Below are 14,645 nucleotides of genomic sequence, written 5' to 3' on the forward strand. Positions count from 1 at the left end.
GTCTCACCTTCCCTGGCAGAGTAAAACTCACACAAATTAAATCTAGCTTAACAGAAGGTGTGAATTTTAAAGCAGCCCAGTTAAAATGCATCAGCTCTGGGGCAGGTTGGCTGTTCAAAATTAAAACGTAGCCTTCCAAGGGGGCTGGAAAAGCATTTCGGGAACAGGGTGTGCTGCGCTGAATTAAGGCCCTGCTCAGGCTATATATGTCCACACAAAAGCTGGGAGTGATGTGATATTAGTTACAAGATACAGCAAGGCGAGTTTTCCAGCGCGTCCCTACTCACGCAGTCCCGGAGGCAACCTGAGACAAGCCCACGGGCTTTGCTCGGGTCCTTTGGGACCCACGCTGGGGGCTGCGAGAGCAGAATTGGGGGAGAAACCGCTGTTTCGGGCAGTTGCTCCTGCAGCGGGGAGGGCCGGCGGGAGGCGGGGGGTCACCCCGCTCCCCCCACCCCGCAGAGCGTCCCTCTCCTCCGGGAGCGCTGCTGCGGGAGGCGGGGGGTCACCCCGCTCCCCCCACCCGCAGAGCGTCCCTCCCCTCCGGGAGCGCTGCTGCGGGAGGACGGGAGGTGGCAGCAGCACTTCTCCGATGGAGGCTGCGGGCCCTCTTGCCGCCGCCCCGCCGCTGCCCACCGCGCCGCCCTCGCCTCCCCCCCAGCCTCTCGGGTGTCTCCCCCAGCGTCTGGGTGCTCCCCTCTCGTTTTCCTTGGGCGTCAGGTCTGTTGGTGAACGCATTCCTTCCCTTTCCACCCGGCTGCCCCCACACGAAAAATTTCTTCACTGAAAGGGTTATCAAACATTGGCACAGGCTGCCCAGGGAAGTGGTAGAGTCACCATCCCTGGAGGTATTTAAATAACATATAGATGTGGTGCTTAGGGACATGGTTTAGTGGTGGAGTTGGCAGTGCTGGGTTAACAGTTGGACTTGATGATCTTAAGGGTCCTTTTCAACCAAAGCAATTCTATGATTCTGTGAATCCCACCCTTCCCCGTGTCTGTCTGCCAGGACAGAGGCGCACAGGCCGGCATGTCAGAGCTGTCAAACCTCCAGTCCTCCCAGTGCCACCCATTCCTCACGCCTCCAGCACCTCCTCGCTCGCAACGTGCCTGCCCGGTGTGGCTGCTCAGCAGGCTACTCAGCCACGCTGGGGCCCTGAGCAGGAGAGAAGCAGTGGCTGGTGCTGCAGCGCAGGGGATGTACTGCCAGGGGACACTTTCCGGGACACTAGTGGCCCTTGCTAGACATGGGCTGGGACACATTTTGGGGTGTACTCCTGTGTGGGGACAAATATGTATCAGCCCCAGGCACCATCCCAGTTGCATGGCTCAACATGCAGTACATCAGGACACTATTAACTTGAGTGATCTGCATTTAGTCTTTATTTTTAGCAAAAAGACAATGTACGGGTTTAATAAAAAAGCAGTAAAAAGATATTGCGTTGGCAATTATCACTGTATGTAGAAGGAAAGAAATAGTGACCAGTACTGAACAATTCACAGTGTGCTATTTTAATCTTGCTACACGGAATCCTCAAGAGTCTCATCCTGCAAAGCTGAGTGACTCCTGTGAAGTGCTGTAGCTCCTCAATTCCCATGGATATAAATAAGATATGAAAATGCTTAGCGTTTTGGGAAGTATTTTCTCCATATACGAATACTTTGTATGGAATTTCCACTCTTGGCTTGTCCTTGATACAGAACAGGCTAGATCTAAAAAAAGACATCAATGCCCAAAAGCCAGGCTCTGCCATGCTTACGTTTGGGGCCTCTGGTCCTTAGAGGAGGGCCAGTCCAGGACACCAGGACTGAGAGCCAGGTTGGGGTTCATGGTCCTCCAAATGGGACCCGGAGGAGCAGCCATGCTGAGCAAGGAGCCTCTGATGCTGCTGCACACAACTGGCCAGCAAGGAAATGCTGAGGATGGTGATGAACCTTAAAACCTTCCTTAGGGCTATGGGAAAGGCTCAGATGCTCAGATCTGCCAAAATAAAGGTGTGGTACAATTTCTTTCACCAAACTGAGTGAGGTTCACTCTCTTAAAAGAAGTAGTAAAGAACAGAGATGATGTCCTTTTCTGTAACAGCTAGATGGTTTCTTGGGAAGTGGGAGACTCAGGGGCCTTTGTCTACTCTGTCTGAGGGGATTTAAATCCATGTTTTTCACCTTCTAGGGGAATATGATCATGGACAGGCTGTAAAAGTATTCTGGGAAAAGGGAGGAGAAGGCGCTCAGCCTTTCTTTGAAGTTGTGCTTTCACATGTACATTAGTTCAGCACCTGTGAGGCCAGTGACAGAAAAGGAACAGGATCACGCTTCTGGAACCAAGAGTTTGTGTCAGGATGTGAAAGCCAAGAACCCCAAATGCTTCTAGCAGAGGAGCATATTGAAATGGGCTGCCCACTGTTGGGTGCTTTAGTCACTACCCATCAATATAAAGGAGCTGGTGATCGTTTGTTCTCTAGGTCTGTTTTAGAAGAACATGAGAGCTGCAATGGCATCTTGTGGGTTACCGAATCCTGTAGGTGGGTTTGCACTGGGCAAGCTGGTGAGAGTCCTGCGCCTGTGATGGCGAAATGGTTTCTGGCTCACAACTGCGCTTAGCCTAAAGGGGTGCTCTGTTGCCCACTTGTAACAGCTGAGGCAGCTCTGGACATGTCCAGAGACGCAGGTCTAAGTGACTGGGAAATTAGTAAGTGGAAAAAAAGACATTTTCTGGGTTAAATGCTAATCAAGTACATGATTTTAGACTTAAGGGGCTATCTTCTGTCTAAGCACTCTAGCTGTTAAATCTGTACTGGATGTGACCCTGAATATTGCTGCTTTGCTTTCTTAGAAATCATTCATTACTTAGCAAATCTATGATTATGCCCTTATTTGTCTGTGGTTCTAACCTGATTACGAAATGAACATTACAGTTTTATTTATATTGTAAAGAGCTGAGGAAATAACATGCCACAAGTTTGTCTTACCTACTGCATAAACTGCTAACTTTGAGAAGCGCATTATGCAGTGTTTTTTCTGTTTTGTCCCCTAGGGCTCAGCAGTGACTATCGTCTCATGAGTTTCTGACCTTAGCACTGCAGATGCCCTTTAGAAACTGTCAAAACCAGTCAGATTCCTGTTTTGGATATAAAGCTTGGATATACACTGGAAAAGAGAGAGAGAAAGCGAGCAAAACAGAGAGGGTGTCCTATAGATAAATTTAAGGTTATTAACAAGAACACCCTTAGGTAAAACTGCTCCAGATAACTGCATCCTTTAGCTTGCACTTTCCAGTCCTGCTTGGTTCATAGATTGCTTTTTTTTCCACTAAGCCTTGTTACCGACTAGATCTGCTGAAGACAGTTGCAATGATAGAAGCCAACAAGAATATTTACAGCACCAAACCCACCCAGCTCCTGAGCTGCAGAATACGGTCATTCAGATGAATATATCACTGCAGAAAGCACATCCTTCTTCTGGAGCTCATTACCACAGCCTTGCTTTAACCCTTGCACAGGGCTGCTCTATCTTGGCTCCCAGCCATAGGAATATGTTTCTCTGACTGCAGTCATGATGCACTGCCTTCTCTTTCTGCTTGAAACTTTTTCTTTCGGATTTCACAGTGCCTCATTCCCTGATGAAATAACATACCTGTCCGAGAGTCCACAGAGAAATATGGTTGTCCTTGGAGAATACTGTACACTACTCTTGCGCTGTTCCCATAGGTTGGGTCATCAGCATCTGTCGCTGTCACCTGGATAACAGAGGTGCCTGACAAAAAAACCCATCAGGTAAGACCTTGTGGGATAAAGAGCTGGCATGAAAAGTACACAGTTCAAAATGAATTGAAATGCCTAACAAGAGCTTTCCCACACTGAACTTCTTCATTTGATGCTCATAGCGCTTGTACTTATTGCTCATACTTGTATCTCATTAGCACTAAAGGAATTAATAGGCATAAATTCATCATGCGTCTATAAGAAGATATAAAAGAACAAGTACTCTACGGACCACAGTTAGAGAATTGCTGGTCTAACAGTACTTCATTATGGTTTGCAGAGAGCTGGCAGTTATATACTGCTGGCTTCTTTTCCCCTTTTCTTGATTTTAAATGTTATTTAAAGGCAGCTCGAACAAGATCTATAGCTATAATGACGTAAATCACGAACTGCTGTAGCGGGCCCATGGATGCTGTATGTTGACTAAGGGATGGAAATTGTACACAAACAGTGAGCGTGAAGGGAGGTATCTCTCAGATAATCTCTCTATGGGATTGCAGTTTACATTGCATGGCATAGAGATTATACCCTGCTGAAGTGCCTTTTAGAACCCACACAGATGCAGATATATTTCTTTTCTTCAATTGGTTTTCAAGGTCTGCTTCCTCTGAAGCTAATAATGGCTTGCAGGTGATGTAATTTATCAAGAAAAAGGAGAAGGTAAGGCATAACTGTTTGAAATATATGTGAGTTTTGACTCCTTAAAATGTCAGACAATGCCTTTATGAATGTATCTAGCCTTCCACATAATGTTTTGTGTCAGAAACAAATCCAGTGTTACTAGATACGCACTGGAAAATAAATCTGAATTCAAGCTAGCCATTACCATTAAGAAACATTATTTCTGAGTGGAACTTTTGTATTTGATGCTTGTCTTTAGCTTTATGTCAACATAATATTGAAGAATGAGAAGTTGAAGCGTATCTGTAACTTCAGGACACGAGATTTATATGTTATTATTTTCTCTGTAATGACGTCACAGAGCCAAAAGAAAGAAAAAAGTCCAGAAAAACAGTATTTTATGTGACAATTGGATTTGTTGTATGGAAATGGTTTCTCCTGACTTGTGGAGGTAGGAGGCTGCTGTTTGTCTTCTGCATTGCAATAACAAGACTGTCTTTGACACAGTCCCATTCTCTAAAAGTGGAGAGCAAATGGCACCAGAATCTAGGGATCCACTGAGTTGTGTTTAGTGCAGGTTTACAAGGATTAGAAGGAGCAAAGCTGCTAATAATTGTTGTCATGTCTCTATGATTTCGAGGGCTCCTGGACAGTATTTCAGCTCTCAGTATGAACTAGAATAGGTTCCCAAAATTATGTTATTGTCTGGATGGTAATGGTTGTCTAATGGTCATTGCTATTGCTACCATCTGATGGCAGGGGAGAAGGGCCACTACGTTACTGCAAGTAGTCTGAGGATGATGTGTTTGAATTACATCTTTTTTCAGCTCTCTTGCTTCCCTTGGCATGTTTTTTTTTCAGAGGGGCCCAGCTGACGGTGGTATGAAGCCTGCTGTCCCTCTTCTGTTTTAGTCAGGCACCCCAGGGGAGGCTCTCCTGTCCTGCAGCTTTGCGCAAGGCGCAAAAACTGAGTCCGAGGAGTCAGGGAATTTATGTTTTGGTGACCATCTCCGATTTGCTTATAGGGGGAAGAGACTCCACAAAATCTGCCTTACCCACAGGTGACATTTCTGGAACTGAGGCTACGTAAGGTCCATCCAGGAACTTGGGTTCATTGTCATTGATGTCTTGGATTTTGATGATAAACTCTGACTCTGGTTCCATCGGCCGGCCCGTTCGCCTGTCCAGAGCCTGCGCTCTGAGGGTGTACTGCGACCTTTCTTCCCGGTCCAGTCGCTGAATGGCATGAATGTCCCCTGTCGTATCATCAATTGTAAACACAATGCCAGCTCCCTCTCCTGAGAGGATGTATTTGATCGAACCATCTCCCCTGTCCATGTCAGAGTGGAGCTGCAGAAAGGAACAGGATTCAATTAAACCACAAACTGGGCAAGCAGCTGCTGAGAAACACTAAGCACGTGAGCATCCTGAGCATTTTGGTCTCACTGTTGGGACTCGCAAGCTGGTTTCAATGAAATTATTTTGCTGAAAGGGGCAAAAGTCTGTGTCACAGTGTTGCAATTAAAAACCCTCTCCTGTCTTCTCATTTCTGCACCCACAGCTGTGCCAGAAGAAAAGGCAGAGACACTCAAACAGGAACAGGCTCTGTGCCTTTTTGAAATCTCACTCAACACAATAATTATCTTTTGCCTGGTTGCAATGAGCATTGAGAAGGACTCACTGCCAGGCTTGGGATAAGGTGATACCAGCAAAGATGCAGACTGGGCTTGCTCACATGGCTAAAGAGGAGTCAGATATTCCAGGGGCAGCATAATGTTGGGGCAGGTAAGGTAAATCTGTTTGGGATCAAGAGGGAAGCAGGATGGGACAGCTACTCAGCAAATGTCACGATTCAGAAATCTTTTTTTTTTTCCATGAAAACTATAGCAATAAAAATTAGGCTGGATCCTTACATCCTCAAGAAAGAATTATTGTCAAACAATAGGTAAGGTAAGCAGCGAGGAACATTTGATTGTGTCCATGGCAGGCTATAGAGATGAGAGGCATCACAGATTTTCTAGGGAATTCGCAAATGGATTTATTGCATGACTCCTAATTAGTTCTGAGCAGCCACAGTCAGCTGTGAATGCAACAGAACAGAAGAAAAGTAAATGCAGTGCTAATTATCATCTAAAACAGAGAAACAAATCATCCTGGGGACTACCATTCTGTTAAACACCTGGTTCCCATGAAATACTGGAATGACTATCAAAAGACAAACAAATCACTTAATTTCACTCACACTATGAAGATGCTTAACAGTATGCTCATACTTCCATGCTTTTGAGGAACAGAGCATAAAGACCCATGCACAGAGATGGTATTGGTTCAGTCCCAAAACACAGGAAGGCAATAGACTTGAGGTGCAATAAGCAAAACAGGATTTTCAAGAATGGTTCAGGTGTGAATTCTGTTTTCCAGTGTAATTATAATCTTGAGACATGAATAAAGAATAGATAAATAATTTTTAAAAAGTGGTCAAAGTGGGCTGGATTCAGTTAAGCACATTTTTAAATGCGTATATGAGCTAATTATCTCAAGAAATATGGTCAGAATTAAGTGTGTTTAATGTTTTGGTGAGCTCAAAGGACATATGGGAATAATCGTGGAGGTTGGGGCCAAACATAGGTAAATATTTGTAGTGGAGAGAAAAATCTTGGAATAATAAACTGAATATATGAACACAGGATTGGTAGGATTTGAAGAAAGAATCCAGATAGATAGAAATGGATAATTTGTGTGGAAAAGCAGAAGTCAAACATGATGCATTTGATTACAGGCTATTCTCTCAAGAAATAAATAAGAAATCTAATCTCTGAGCTATTTAAAAACACACTCAAAACTATACAATAACTTATCACATAGGAAAAAGTTTTACAGGAATGTGGACAAATTGGCTTATCTGACCTAAGCATTTCTAATGCCACTGGACCAGCTCTTCAGCTGTTTTAGGGCACATGGTCCCATTGACTTGGGAGCTGAAAGATCATTTCCCCCAGTGAAGGGTCTGGTTGGAAGATGCTCATTCTCTGGAGGTTGTTTACCTTACTAGCCCCTCAGAGTGCAGCACATGACCTACGCAAAACTTGGGCCTAGTCCTGCTTTTAGGGTAAGACTGATTTCAGCTGAGGTGGGATCTATACAGTTTTCTATGGCACGTCTCACCCTACAGACAGGTCTGTATGTAGGTGGTCCATTGACTCTTAATGACTGCTGGGACACCAAGTGTTAAGGGCAGCAGCACTGCAAAGTGGCTGCAAGAGCTGAAGGTGCAGATTGTGACAACTGCTGCATCAGGTCATTGGTATTTCATTTCATCACTTTGCCACTGGTGTCTGCCATGGCTACTGCATCTGAGACACGTCGGTCCTTCGGAGGAATGATGGTAGCTCTCAGGTGATGTATCAGCTAAATGGAGGAAGAACAAGCCCAGAAAAATTTGGCAGTGACAAACAGTTAAAATTTAGATGACTGCCATGTGTTTTAATTAACATGCAGGCACCAGGACTGCAAACTGGCGTATCTTCAGGAAACACCATCTTGTGATTAATTTAAAAAAAGACAGTGGTTGTCTAAACACCCATAACTCAGAGATTATCACTGTAGGAGCTAGTAAACAGGATACTTCTAGAAGGAGGACACTATTACAGCTTTTCAAATTGATTCAGAACCACTAAGCTACATCTTGGGCATTTGTTTTAGTGCATCAGTGAGAGAATGCATCTGCTGGGACAGATACAGATGTTAGACCTGACTGGGGAATTAAGAGCTGGGCCTGATGGAAGAAAATGTGTTTTGGAACATCAACAAGTTCTCATTAAATAAGGAAAGAAAAAGAAAGAAGTCATCAAAGTCAAATTCAAAGTCAAAGAAAAGTCAAAGAAAAATGAAAAAGAAATAGAAAAAGAAACAGAAAAAAAAGGAAAAAAGGAAAAGAAAAAGGAAAAGAAAACAGAAAAAAGGAAAAGGAAAAGAAAAAGAAAAAAAGAAAGAAGAAAGCATTTTTTTTTAAATAGCAGAAGGTGTCCAGGAAGGTTCAAAAGGCTTAGAAGAAGATACTTAATCAAATTCATGAGTTAAATTACACGTTCTGTCCAACGCCCTATTTGGAATGAATGCAGTTGTGTAGGGAGCAAACAAGGAATGAACATGGCACGCTAATAAGAATTTGGGAGTACAAGAGGACCTCTGTCTAACTGTGATTTGTTAAAAACATTGGGTCTCAACCAAGACTAGGCAGTAAGAAATGCTAGCAGCATTTTTGCAGCTTCTCATATAATCTGCTCTTTCTAGACAAAGCAAAGAAGAGCATAAAAGACATAATACTGCCAGACTGCAATAAATTAGAAAAAATTTGGTGTCTGAAGGGACTGAAGCTCACACCAAACGCAATATCAGGATCCTGCAGTTCGGGGTGTATGTAGAAGTCACTGTGTGGGAAAGGTGATCCAGTTTTAAGTTGGCTCGGTTTTACAGGCGGTGCAATAAATTGTGCTGCCATTTGGCTGGCACAGAGTAGGAGGAATTAATTCTCCTCCATATTAAGGAATGGACTATGGGAGGAATAAAGCTGATAACTCGTGAGAAATTGTTAACTGTGTCAACCTGGGTTTCTTCTTTTGATGAGGATAATACAAAAGATTAAGGAGGCTACACCTGCATCTGAACGACACATTTCCTGGCACAGGGCATGTGGAAGAGAGCGGTGCTGCCAAGGGCAGCTCAGGGGAGGACACACACAGCTCCACTAACCAGGCTGTGACTCCATCCTTGATGTGCTCTCCCTTCTCTACCTCCAGGGAGGTAGCACCTGCAGGGGATTTTTGGGAGGATGCTTGAGTGAGTTTGGTTGATCTGCAGTGATAGTCTGTAGAAAGAATACATTTTATTCACTCATTCATCTGCTGTGGTTCAAATGCCTCTTTCCTTTGAAACAGAGTTTCTGACGTGGCAAAGTGGTGAAGTCTGCCCCCAGTTCAATTACTGACGCAGTTTAGGCTGCTGGATGAGTGTGGAAAACACCTGCTGTAGCGAATGTGGGGGCTTTGGTTTCCCTAGTTCATCCTATTAGCCAGTAATGTCTACCTCTACAAAAGTTGAAGCCTCATATTTATCTGTGACAGGACCAGGAACCCTCTGAAGCTAAAATACTTTAAATTAAGATCATGAGCATTGGAGAAAAGCAAAAATTGTACTGACTTCACCTCAGGAAGTTTCTTTTTGTTTCCCTCTCCAGAAGATATTTTGCACCTTGCCTTACAGTTACGTAGGAAAGTACATTTTTCATAGCAGCCTTGAAAATCATATTAGTTAAGCCTGGACCTATGGTTTAACTCAAGGCGCTTTTTGGGTTGCTCCTGTCATACATAGCTAGCCAGAAACAGCTGTAGAAGAGCATGAGAAAAGCCCCTCTCCTATGGGAAGCCTTTAGAGTACAAAGTAAATACAACTGGATCTATGCTGTGCACTCTTTCTCCTTCTGACATGGGCTGGGAGAAAGAAGATGGATAAAAGCAAGGCCTGGCTAGCAGGATGTTTCAGGGGTTGTATCAGTTAGAAGAGGTTCTGCCTGGCCAGGTATGGGACCCAGGGCTGTTTAGAGGGCTGGTGCTAGCAGCGAGCAGTAGTCTGAGAGTCCTCTGCACCTCTGCCCCGCTCTGTGGGAGCCCTTCCAGGGCTATTTCTGAGTCAGCCTGGGGTGACTTGGGCTAAAAACTTTCTGGCGTGACAGAACAATTAATTCAGCCCACAGTCTATTCCCTGCTGACCCCTTTCCTAGGGATCCCTAAGACACAGGCAGCATGAATGCAGGCGGGGCAATGAATAGTGGTGGGCTGCAGCTTCTTCTGAGAGCCTGTGTCTTTGGCTGTATGAGATGAGGGGAAGCCTTTCCCTCATGGCAGCCCCCACTGCATTCGCGCCACCGCTTGGCTGGCTAATCTGCGCCCTGTTCAGGGATGGGAGAAGATGAAATGTTTGGCCCCCAGAAGCCCATTTTGGCCGCAGAGTTCCCTGGTGTCTGGTCTACAAGGAGCAGTGCAGAGCTAGGAGACCTTCAGAGCAGTCCAGCCATGTCAGCTCAGCAGTGTGTGGGGTTAATTGGCCCTGTTAACTGTGGGAGCTAATTAGCCCTCGCACATCCCTATGCTAACACAGCCGTGGCGTAGGCGGTCCTGGAGACAGCTCATTCATGGCAGCTTGGGCCTTTCTGTGGTGGACACAGACCATGAAGAGTTGTCTCTGCTTTCCCCTGTTCAGCAGAGCTGAGAGGCAGCAAGCTCAAGAGCACTGCTGACCGCGCTGAATTTTTGTGCTCCTAATGACACAGTCAAGTCTAAACCAAAGATGAGTCGGTTTCTTCCAGCACTTGTTTTAGCTGAAATTCAGCTCACAGTACAAGTCTGGAGTTTTTTCAGATAAAACTGAGTATGTGAAATAATATGTCTGGCCCTTGTTCCAAAGCTGGGAATTGCATGAAACCAAATATTAATTTCTTTAATCAATAGAGATATCAAGAGCTGAAAAGCTATGTGCAGAGATGAATGAAGACTAACGAGGTCTCATTTGGCGGCAATCACTAGTAATGTCATTGCTGTGGGAGGAAGGAGAGCACATCTTGCTGTCAGTCACACAGGGATAAATCAGGAGGAGGTCTTTTGAAGCCCGTGGATTCATTTTGATTTATACTGGTGTGACTGAGGGCACAGTTTAGCTCTGTGGGGTTGTAGAATGATAAATACAAGTCCAAAATGGGCCTCCGGATATGTGACTCTTTTTTTTTCTTTCCGCAGATGGATAGCTTGGAACGAAAGAAGGAGCCTTGATCATGTAAAAATAAGCAATAAAATTTGAAGGAACTGTTTTCTGACATCCTTTCTTAGTTCTTAATTTTTTCATATGTACCTATATGTAGTCTGCGCTCATCATAGTGGTATCTGATATTCTGGGCATGTAAAATCTTAATCATACTGTTCAAACACTTAAGCACGCTAAGTGTCCCCCTCCCCACTTTTTCCAGATTTGTCACCTTGGTGTAGACTAGAAGCAAAGTTGGTGCTGACCATAACCCTTTGAATAATAGAGTCAATACTTTAAACAACTCAGAGTCTTTAAAAACAGTCAGAAAACAGGAAAAGGAGGATGGTTATAGTGAGGAGATTGTGATGCCAGACTTCACTGGTCTGATTTCCATCAGCTTGTTCCTCAAGGAGCTACAGAAGAGTGGATGCAAAATACTACCAAGTAGATAGGGTAAGCTTAGGGATCCATTTTACACTTATCTGTATTCACGTGTAGGTCCTTGGGGTATAAGGGATTCAAAAATAGGACCTTTCATGGTTGGATTTAATGAGATATCCCTCTACCCTTTTAGATCGGGAGCAACTTCTCTGTAGTCCACAGAATTAACCTGCAGTCAAGCTGTGGTAAGCAAGAAGATACTCTGACCCTAGAGATTAGCAGAAAAAAAAAATTGAAATGTCAGTTTTCAAGAGAAACTGGCCATTTAATTTGATTGTGAATTTCAGTCACCAGCTGACTTGATCACAGACAGAAGCAGGATCACAAACTCTTCCTTTCTTTCCTAATCCTCATATGTCAATATAACCTTGCTTTGCCTTGACATTGTACGAGTCCCTGGAAAGATCACTGCAGGTTTTCTAACACTACCTCTATTACACCAATGTGCAGCAGATCTCTTTGAAATAGGCAAATATATTGACAATCCCTTGAAACAGAAATTCTTCCCAAATGAAGGTGACACTGGTGAAAATCTCTTAGGAGCTAAAGTGAAATTAACGTGGATAAATTCACTGCCAGAAAGAAGGTAAGGGCACTTAGGGAAACTTCACGTGTTTCACCGCAGTCCGCAGATACACAGATGTATGCGCTCTGCCAGATATCCTCCTGGTGCGGGTCTTACCTTCCCGACGTAGAGAGGGTCAGTTCCTGTGTACTCCTCCAGAACAAAGAACTGGTTCCACACCCAGCTCCGCTTCATACGCTGATGCAGCTTGTCCGACAGGTTGTCTTCTTGCCCTTCAGTGAGGGGCCTGGCACTTCCTGACAGCACAGTTGTAGTAAGGTCCATCAGTCCCCAAAAATACAAGGAGATGCCAAGTCCAAGCAAGTTCTTTGCATTGCTCATTCTACCTGAAGTCCACATCTGCATACTAGGGCTGACTTAAAAGTCAAAACACAGTATCTTAGGTCCCTTGAGAAGAAAGTAGGTCCTGTGTGTAGTCCTTTGAAACGTCCAAGAGCGATCCCAGTTCTGAGAATGGCAATCTCCTGTAAAGTTAAAGGAAATTCATGGGAGGATGTTTTTTCCCCAAGGTAAAAGGGTTTCCTCAATAGGCAAATATACTATAAAATATTTAATCTTCTATATAAAAGTATAATATCAGGATACACACTTTCTGAACCTAGGAATACTATTACCATATAAGCTGCAGAACTGAAGCCTTAGATACTAAGAATCATCAGGGTTCAGTCAACAAGTAAAAGTTCTTTACTTTGCTAACTTAGCTGTAGTGTGGCTTTATGGTATTGATTGGCATGAGTTAAGTGCATACTCTTTAGACATATTTATGACCAGAAATCCTTAGAGAATATTGAAAAACACTTCACTCTGGAAAATTATAATGGCTGGTGAACACTTTTTGGCAACCATCTTTCTCTTTCTGTTTGGAAACTATGTCATTGTCATTACACACACATGCACGCACACACATCTACATAAATACAGATATTATTGCTATAGTGCAAACCTTGAATATCATCTCTAGCAGCTCCGAGTTATTTCTAATTTTAATTATTCTTTCAACCTCCCTGTTGCTTGAATTCAGGTTTCACACTCTGCTGCCTCCTCTCTGAGGAGCTGATTGCTCCTACAAATGCAACATTTCTAGTATTTGAATGGTCAGTTAATCATTTTGTAACCCACAAAAGATTTCACAGTGCTGATGGTCACATGCTATTGTGTGATATGTCCAAGCAAGTCAAGCTAACACATTTGTTTCCTCCACAAGCCTGAAAGACTCGTTTAGGCAGAGGAATGCTGACCTCTATCAGAGGACACTTTCTCATCATTCTAGGATCTTTTGTTGTCATGAAGTCGGTTTAGTTGGTGACCTCACTCCAGGCTATGAATTGTAGCAAACCTTTCCTTCACCATTTTTCTGAGTGTAATGATGTGGTGCTGACAAGTTACTTTGTCAAAACGATCCATATATCCTCTGTGGGCCTAGTATTTTTGCTGTTCTTTTTAAGAACTCTTCTTTCTCTTTTCAGGACAAACAGACTTGTTAGGAAAGGCATATGGGACTCTGAGGCTAAGCAAGTAGTTCACACTTCATTTTACTGCTGTTCTCATGGGGAAGGTTTATGTTGTAGGGGCAAAAGGGTTCTGGGACAGGAATTAGCAGGGCTCATTCGGAGAGCTTTAAACTAGATTCGAAGGGGGATGGGGTAGTAGCTGGGCTTGCACCACTGGGGCAACGCTCTAGTGTTGAAGTAGACCAGGAGGCCTCCCATCCCCCTGGGGTCAAATCGGTGTGCCCAGCTCGCTCCCTGAAATGCCTGTACACCAATGCACGCAGCATGGGGAATAAGCAGGAGGAGTTAGAAATCCGTGTTCGGTCGGGGGGCTATGATCTAGTGGCAATTACAGAGACTTGGTGGGATGCCTTGCATGACTGGAATGTGGTCATGGATGGCTATGTCCTGTTCAGGAAAGACAGGCCGCTAAGGAGAGGTGGTGGAGTTGCTCTTTATGTGAGTGAGCAGCTAGAATGTATTGAGTTCTGTCCAGAGGCGGATCAGGAGCGAGTTGAGAGTTTGTGGGTGCGAATTAAGGGGCAGGCTGGCAGGGGTGATACTGTTGTGGGTGTCTATTACAGGCCACCGGATCAGGATGAGGAGGGTGATGAGGCCTTCTACAGGCAGCTGAGAGAAGTCTCTCAATTACAGGGCCTGGTTGTCGTGGGGGATTTCAACTACCCTGATATTTGCTGGGAGGCCTACTCAGCCAGCCATCCTCAGTCCAGGAGGTTCCTCCAGTGCATTGATGATAACTTTCTGATGCAAATGGTGGATGAGCCAACTAGGAGAGGAGCGCTGCTGGATCTTATCCTCACTAACAAGGAGGGTCTGGTTGAAGAGGTGAAGGTTGAGGGCAGCCTTGGTTGTAGTGACCATGAGATGGTAGAGTTCAGGATCTCATGTGGCAGGAACAGAATAGCTAGCAGAATCACAACCCTG

The 14,645-nt window shown here is 44.4% G+C and overlaps 1 protein-coding gene across 1 annotated transcript in view; it reads right to left on the bottom strand.

Annotated features, from left to right (window-relative positions):
- CDH20 (cadherin 20) overlaps positions 1–12,549 on the bottom strand; it is a 36,778-nt gene extending 24,229 nt beyond the window's left edge. Inside the window, exons 1-3 of the mRNA XM_068397264.1 lie at positions 12,307–12,549; positions 5,441–5,735; positions 3,637–3,756 (exon numbers count right to left, since the gene is read on the bottom strand). Of these exons, the coding sequence (XP_068253365.1) occupies positions 3,637–3,756; positions 5,441–5,735; positions 12,307–12,549 (658 nt within the window). The remainder of the gene's footprint in view (positions 1–3,636; positions 3,757–5,440; positions 5,736–12,306) is intronic.
- Between the last annotated feature and the right edge of the window lie 2,096 nt (positions 12,550–14,645).

The sequence above is a fragment of the Nyctibius grandis genome, chromosome 3, assembly GCF_013368605.1.
Source record: "Nyctibius grandis isolate bNycGra1 chromosome 3, bNycGra1.pri, whole genome shotgun sequence".
In the NCBI taxonomy this organism is placed as follows: Eukaryota; Metazoa; Chordata; class Aves; order Nyctibiiformes; family Nyctibiidae; genus Nyctibius; species Nyctibius grandis.